The sequence below is a fragment of the Amblyomma maculatum genome, chromosome 4 (genome assembly GCF_055883805.1).
Source record: "Amblyomma maculatum isolate TAMU_Amacu chromosome 4, ASM5588380v1, whole genome shotgun sequence".
Taxonomy (NCBI): Eukaryota; Metazoa; Arthropoda; class Arachnida; order Ixodida; family Ixodidae; genus Amblyomma; species Amblyomma maculatum.
This window is the reverse complement of record NC_139347.1, coordinates 60834926-60843236: the sequence shown is the minus strand read 5'-3', so window position 1 is coordinate 60843236 and position 8311 is coordinate 60834926. Positions and strand designations below refer to the sequence as shown.

The 8311-nt window shown below is 42.8% G+C and overlaps 1 protein-coding gene across 1 annotated transcript in view; it reads left to right on the top strand.

Annotated features, from left to right (window-relative positions):
• Nucleotides 1-4583: 4583 nt before the first annotated feature.
• The window catches only part of LOC146191199 (lysosomal alpha-glucosidase-like), a 38727-nt gene continuing 34999 nt past the window's right edge, over nt 4584-8311 (top strand). Inside the window, exon 1 of the mRNA XM_084601684.1 lies at nt 4584-4731. Within this exon, the coding sequence (XP_084457810.1) occupies nt 4700-4731 (32 nt within the window). The 5' untranslated portion in view covers nt 4584-4699. The remainder of the gene's footprint in view (nt 4732-8311) is intronic.

Here is an 8311-nt window from a genome sequence, read left to right as displayed (position 1 = left end):
AGTGATGGGCGTACAAAATATATTGTGCATGTGCTAAGCCATGTTATGCAATCCCATGGCAAACACAAAGGTGAGTGAGTTTTGGACGAATAGAAAATCTTCAAACTGATGTCACGTAGAGCTCTTCTTTGTATGTTTTACTTTTTATATGTAGAGACTCGAGAGGGTGGGTTATGTTTTGCTATTTAAGCGCCACCGCACTGATGCTTTTTATTGTTGACTTGTCTATATCTAGGTGGACAGGGGCCAGGTTCAAGTAGCCGCGCAGATTTCCCGAGGCGGCCAGAAGGTTAATCGATTGCAACTTGTCAACTTGCCTTCAACTTGTCTGGGGTTATAGAAGGTAGATATCATTCTCGAGCGACTACGGAGAGGGTCCGCGGGGCGGCCAGAAAGTTTGTGCATTGCAAGACGTTGTAAATATCTTGTAAGTATTTCTTGTTTATATAAATAATTCGCCATTGATCTCTCTCAAGTTCCGCAAACCCGGAAATTTGAAGAAAGAAGAAGACATCAGAAAGAAAAGAACTTGTATATGTATGTGTACGTATACAACACGTAATCTTCACTCCGTTATTCGAGATTTATAAGTTAGCGACGAAAAGATAAAGCCTGCATGCTCCGGCTGCATTCTCCAGCTGTCAGCGGACGTAGCGTTAGGGTTGGACGAAGCCCCGAACTAAGCCCTTTATCGACCCCCCTGTCTCTCAGTTAAGTATAACTGATCATTTTGGCGAAGCCTGAAGCGCAAAAAGGACGGACGTGGGAAGCTTCCTTTACTTTTTCTTTTTGCCCTTCAGGCTTCGCCAAAATGAAAAAAAAACTCCACCAAATAGTAAAAGAAACAGCTCTAGCTGTTATGGTTCCTTGCACAGAAATCTTTATAGAGTCGTAGAAATATAAAGTCATAGTATAACAGTGACTCATATACTTCGGCTGGATACATTCGTTCAAGTCGCAACTTTTCGTATACTTCATCTTGGACGCTGATGCACTCAATGATCTTCGCTCATAACTTATAACCGTGTTATTTCGTGCAGCGTTTCAAACTGAACTTAATAGACTGTTCTTTCGGAGTTCCGCAAAGTGCAGGGAAACTATATGAGTGAGAAAGACGGCACTTAAAAGCTGCCATGATGTAAAAGGATGCAATTTCATCGCCTTTCATGTCATCCTGATCAAGCGCCAAAAATGCTCTGCACGACCGACAGCAAAATCTAGGACAGATAAAAAAACAAAAGAAAAATCCTAACTGCGCATTTTTAGTAGGCCTTGGTCATCATGCATCGTCCGGTATTCTCCGGCCTATGCGATGCGCTTGTCTGCATTTTTCGCCTTCGGTTGAGTCCATCTTAGCCAATTTACAAGTAGCCGCAAATGATTCGAAACAGTGAAATCACGAAATGCCTGAATTCCTTTATGTCTGCATTGAAAGGTGCTTTTACATGTCGCACAGGAAAGAGCAAAGTACGAGCGTCAGATAAAGGGGGGCAGGAGGAGACATTTAAGGTCGGGGAGAGTGGAGATTATGTTAAAATAGCGCTAGAAACACGGACAGATAGGAAGACAAAGGGTGCGTTTACATGTCGCGCAGGAAAAAGCAAAGTATGAGCGTCAGATAAAGGGGGACAGGGAGGAGAGATTTAAGGTCAGGGAGAGTGGAGAGGCTGGGCGGATGAACGTTTCTGGCCTGCGATGGTAACTGCTGCGGAATATACAGAAGAAACGATTAGAGGGGTTCAACGCTGCTGAACCGGATCTGGATCGAAAGCTTTCGGTGCGGGCAACTCGCTGTTGTCGTTCGTCTCTACCAGGGGGGCCACTACCGAGTTGTTATTATCACCAACAGTTTCTTCTTCTTCTTCTTCTTCTTCTTATTCTTCTTCTTCTTATTCTTCTTCTTATTCTTCTTCTTCTTCTTCTTCTTCTTCTTCTTCTTCTTCTTCTTCTTCTTCTTCTTCTTCTTCTTCTTCTTCTTCTTCTTCTTCTTCTTCTTCTTCTTCTTCTTTTTCTTCTTCTTTTCCTTCTTCCTTTTCTTCTTCTTTTTTCTTCTTCCTTTTCTTCTTCTTTTTCTTCTTCCTTTTCTTCTTCTTTTTCTTCTTCTTCTTCTTCTTCTTCTTCTTCTTCTTCTTCTTCTTCTTCTTCTTCTTCTTCTTCTTCTTCTTCTTCTTCTTCTTCTTCTTCTTCTTCTTCTTCTTCTTCTACTTCTTCTTCCTGGCTCAAGGTCATTCGTGGAATCGGCGCCACTGCGGAGGTGCGACCACGCTGAAGAGGCGAAGCGGCTGGCGCAGTGTTTCTTTCGCAACAAAATAGAGTTGTACCTTTAAGCTCTATACGCAGCACACTCACTTAGAGGAGAAGCCCGGCCCGATTTAATGGCACCGCCAACCATCATGAAAGGCAGGCGAGATATTGCTGAGACAAACTCCGCTCAGGCGATAAGGTCCAGATTGCGGAATATTACGAAGGCTTGTTGCATTCGCTCATCCTTTGTCTCTGCTCCCGGAATACGATTAGATGAGCGAAGTGCTGGGACGATTCCGATAATCGCTTCGGCTCTTATGTGCACTGAATTTGCCACGCACCATGTATTTAAATGCTTACTCAGATACTATTCACGCGCCGATCGTATGATGAACACGAATGCATGAGATACGTACGTCTCCGATAACGCTAGTACGCGACGGATAAAAAAAGATGTTAATGAAAAGTTCTGAAAAGAAATTTTGCTCAATGATATCAGAACGACAGGCTACAGATAGCGCGATTCACCCAGTTTTTCAACTACCACGAGGCGGTACACTGCATTTCTTCGCGAAGAATATATTAAATGCTATAGATGCGTATATATGTGTGTAGGGAATACACATAAGTTTCTCAACACACACTTTGCTTACTACACTCCCTTACACACTCTCCTCTATTTTAAGCACGAAATGCTTTAACGCCTGTTATCGGCGCGCCGACAGCGAGAACAGGGCGCCGAAACAAGGGAGAGAACTAACTATAGTTGGTTATTTGAAAGGGGATGTGCTTCATTGTGGCGGCTGCTATCGCTTGTGGCCTTGATATCTTGCTCCTCGGCGACCTGGGCAGATTGTTGTGCGCGCAGTTTTTGCTGCCCCTGGTCTATGCTGCGCCGCATGACGTCGGTTATTTGGTTGAAAGGGCATGCATGATCGGGCTGAGGTTCGCATATTCTCCGCCGCATTTGTATTCTGCAAAGTATATATTAAGGTGAATTTTAACTAATATTGGTCGGCTTCAGAATTTGTATGCTTCGAGCCGCTGCCTGGGAGTCGTTGGTTACCCTTTCGTAGGTATAGGGCTGGGAGGGGGTAATCCTTCCTGCCCTTTTTTAGAAGGTTTTGATTTTATGAACGGTGAGAAAACGGTCCCTCGGTGATCTGGGCACGTGGTTTGGTGCCCGATCGTGCACCTGAGTTCTCGGCCGTATTTATTGCAGCGAGCACTATCAGACTAATTATTGGGGGATTGGGCGTTATATTGAGGACCGTTTTCTACGTCCTCAATATTATATCGTCTACTTTCTTTTTTTCAGTGTTAGTCAAGATATGGGCGTGCGTAGAATATGCGGCGATTCACGAAAGCTTTGTCTTTGCTGATGACTCCCTTGATGAGCTATAGCGGTTTGTTCTATGTAGTTATTCGTATTGGTGACACAGGTGAAGGTTTTTTTTAATTAATTTGAGCCTTATTAACAAGATCCTGACTTCTTCGACCGTTGATATGTCAAGAAAAACACGGAGGCGAGCCGAAAGAATAACCAGAGGGCGAAGCTAAACGAAGTCTCATGGGTCACTCCATGCTGCCTACAAGCAGCGCATACGTCAACAAGTGCCTTCCTTCACTCTGTGATGCTCTCGTGACGCAAGACTGAAGTCTCAAAACTGCCTCATTTCTCGGTTGACATCACAAACACGTTGTCAGAGGGGTGACGTGCCGAAACATAAATGAGACGTCCTTGAGCATGGCATGCCCTTCCTCGAATTCCTTTAATATTTACATCTACACTCTAGGCCCAGTCGACTCTGATATCTTGCTCAGTTTTCTTGGAGGGGGGGGGGGGGGGGGTTTGCCCGTTTCAAATGGTGCCTGAATAGCGCGTAAAAATCTCTCTCCAAGCGTCTCCGCTGCAGCAGTCCAAACTTTGACGCATTTTTCAACGCGGGCACTTTTGTAAACAGTTCGCACGTAGGCACATTGGCTTTGTCGCGGACATTGTGTCTCCGGCTCCAATAACACTTCAAGGAATAGTCATCCACATATTCTGCGGGCCGTCTTGCACGCGCATGGTCTGTTCCGTAAGCATAAGAAAAAGGAAAAGAAAAAAAACCCGGAACGGAAAACGTGAGGCAACGCGAAATAACTTGGAAGCTGATACTTGCTTATTTCTCTTTTCTTTTTTTTTTTCTTTTTCTTCTTATATGCACACACTACTCTCTCCCTCTCAAGCGATTCTGCTGCAGACGGGTTGGTGAGAACCGCTGCTCCGCTTGGCCCTTTCAGGAAAAAACAGCAGCCATTTCGAAAGTCGAGCTACAGCGCGTGGTGTATGCGATAAGGGAAGCGGGCGTGAAAAGGACTTAAGTGGCGAAGACACGATAGAGATAGCAGACCGTCAGAAGCGGTCGCTTTGCCGGCTGTGGGAAAGCTCTGCTAGTTGTCAGCGGAAGCCATGCTACTGAGATGGATCCCTCTACTTATCAGGTGGGTGTTACTCCTACGCTGTTTCCCCGTAATGTAAAGGAACTCCGAGTGAAATTTGCATCCTGAGAGAGACATGCATTGGAGGTCCCGATTTTTTTATGAGTAGCAATAGTTTCAGTTCCTTCGCAATTGCTATGTTACGAATCAATGGCAGATCAATGGGCAAGATCAACCTTGATTCTTCGCGCTCAACCAGGTTTTATCAAAGTTGTACGTTAGCACGTTTATCATGGGACTCGAGTGGGTCACTATCCCCGTGTTTTTCGTCCATACAGTTTCAATAAAACCACCAAGGCGAGGCGTAGATATAAATATTTATTCAATATCAAAAGGGAATCAAAAAGGCTCGCCGCGATGGGTAGTTTTGGTTGGTTGACTGAGCCATGCATATAATGATATATATTTGCTGCTTGTGAAGAAACTCCTCGTAGATGTCATCACCATTTTACAAAACCAACAGCAGAGTCTACACTCACAGTATGAATCTCGCCTGAACTTCCAGCGTACGCACGTTTGAGTAGCAGTCAGTGTATAAAAGGAGAGGCCCGTCTGCTTTACGAAAGTTACAGTGCTGGCGATAAAACCTCTCGCGTCAGTGTCAAAGTTTATTTCCCATCTAACACTACAGCTGGAGGAATCGTAGAAAAAAGCTGCCCTTGGGCAGCTTGACGAGTCTACAATCCTAATTATTGGCAGGGAGGCAACACAAGAGTTAATACAATTTTAAAAACAAGCACATCAAAGAAACACCAGAGAATACACGAAACAGCAATATGTATACATAATGAAACTTAAACAATGTTATTCAAAAACAAATTATGTAGTTCACGACGTGAAAAAGAACAAATCGAGGTTAATGTGGATATACCTATTTAGAAGAGATGGAAGAGTGTATTGAAGGCATTCCTTAGCTACCAAGATTTAGTCGAGGTGTTGGCACTGTCCATTCTTCGCCACGTCTTGTTGGATAGACTGATTATTTTTTCCTTAGTTCTGCAAAATTCTTAAGATTTGTTACACTATACCTTATTTATGTTTTAAAATTAACACTGAGGCGATATTTATAAAAATTATGTGCTTTAATAACTCCGGAATGACAAAAAAAGCTGCAATTGGATGTCGGAACGGTAAATTATATGTATTTCGGAGATATCTTTTTTGCATTAAATGAATACGTTCAAGGTTAGTGAATGTTGTAGTACCCCACACTAACTGGCAATAGTCTAAATGCGAGTTGAATATTGAATTGCATACCAGCATCTTAGTTTTTGTGGGAAGTATGTATTTTAGACGGCCTAAAACACATGTGATTTGAGCTGTGTTTTTAAAGATATAATTGACACGATAATCCCGTGACATATTGGCAGAAAATATAACCCCGAGGCATTTAAACTGCTCAACTATTTCTACAGCCCGCGAGTTTAATATATTATCGTGCGGTGGGATAACTTTGTTTTTCGGCCTAAATATGACCAGCTTTGGTCTCACTCTCGCTTATTTGCATCAGGTTAAATGCAGACCAGACCTCAAGAGCTTTCATTGTGGCACAACATTGTTTGATAAGTTCATTAAAATTTTCACCTGCGTGAGTCATAAAAAAATATCGCAATAAAAAAATGAAAGTTTTCATTTTATTCTGCTGACGCCGAATATGCGTACGGTAGGTAGGCGCAATGCAGTAAAAGTCAGTGCTCGCTGTTAGTGCCTTTTCGCAACATGTTTTCGTCCTCAGTAAAATGCGCAAGAAGAAAAGGTCGTCACTGGCACGGTGGAGCAAAGCCTTTATAGCTGCTGACATTCAGGCCATTGTAAGCTAATGAAGATGAAACAAAAATAAGTGTCTTCACTAAAAGTACGCTATATGGCAGTTGCAAAGATATGAACAGCTTTCGTTTACAGTAGCTTCAACCCGGCCTATCGGTATTCAGAACAGATGGCATTTTGAAATACGAACTAGGCCTCGCTGCGCACACAGCTGAGCGGGGATGCAGTTGAGTTCGCTGAACGCAACAACTTAGGCATCACGAATACCTTCTTCAGTAAACAGAAGAACCGGAAGTGGTCACGGAAAAGTCCTATACGGAGAGACTAAAAATGAAATCGACATCATATACTGTGTTCTAACCATGGAATCGTGCAGGATGTATAGGTAAGTCGAAACGCTCGATGCAGTGACCACAGATTGGTAAGGTCTCGAATTAATGTGGATTTGAAGAGTGAACGGAACAGATTAGTGAGAAAGAAATCGATCACCGAATTAACGATAAGGAGAAAAGTAGGAGAATTCAGAATCTCGCTGCAGAACATACACTCAATGCTAACCGAAGAAGCCATCCTTAGCCTAGAAGCAATGAATAATAATTTAAGAAATATCATATTACTGAGTGCGCGGCAGAAGTAGGCGCTAAGATATTACAGGGGATACCGGAAAGCTATCCAAAAAGATGAAATATTTGATTAAGAAACGCCAGAGTATGAAAACCTCCAATCCAACAGACAGGATTGAGCTGGAAGGATTATTAAAGCTAATAAATAACTGTAAAGTGGCCGACATATGCAAGTATAACACGGGGAAAATTAAGTATGCTGTAAAGAACGGTCGTAGCCTGAAAGCGATGAAAAGGAAATTAGGCATAGGTAAAAATCAGACGTATGCACTGAGGGACAAGGCGGTCAATGTCATTACTAATATGGACAAGATAATTAAGGTAGCCGAGGAGTGCTATACTGTCCTATGCGGTAGCCGAAGTAGCCAGGATAGTAATTATATTGTCTGTAGTGAAGAGAAATCAGGCGTTCCAGTAGTATTGAAGAACGCGGTTAAGAACGCTTTAGAAACTATGAAGAGGGGGAGAAGCAGCTGGAGAGGATCATGTGCACATTTGTTGAAGGACGGAGGGTACATCGGGCTAGAAATACTGACCATCCAATGCGAACATTATCCTAATATATAAGAAAAAGGACGCTAAGGACTTGAAAAATTACAGACCAATAGCCTATCCGTTACGTATAAGGTATTTACTAAGGTTATCGCTAATAAGGATTACGACAACCTTAGACATCAAGACATCGATCAACCAAAGGATCAGGCAGGCTTTCGAAAAGGGTACTCTACCGTCGATAATATCCATATTATCAACAAGGTAATAGAAAAGTGCTTGGAATATAACCTGCCCCTATACAAAGCATTTGTTGACTACGAGAAAGCATTTGACTCAGTCGAAAAAGCAGCAGTCGTGCAGGCATTTCGAAATCAGTGTGTAGATGAGCCATACTTGAAAGTGCTGGAAGATATAGGGGCAGAGTAGCAGCCATAGGTCTGCATAAATAAAGTAACCAAATTCCAGTTAAGAAAGGTGTTAGACTGGGAGGTACGATCTCCCCAGTACAATTCACAGCTTGCTTATAGGAAGTATTCATACATAGAAAATGTAGCAGTTAGGGATCAGGGCTGATGGAGAATATCTCAGTAGTCTGCGATTCGTTGATAACATTGTCTTGCTAAGTAACTCAGTGACTAATTGCAACGAATGATTAATGACCTAGACGGCAGAAGCAAAAAAGTAGGCCTAGAGATTAA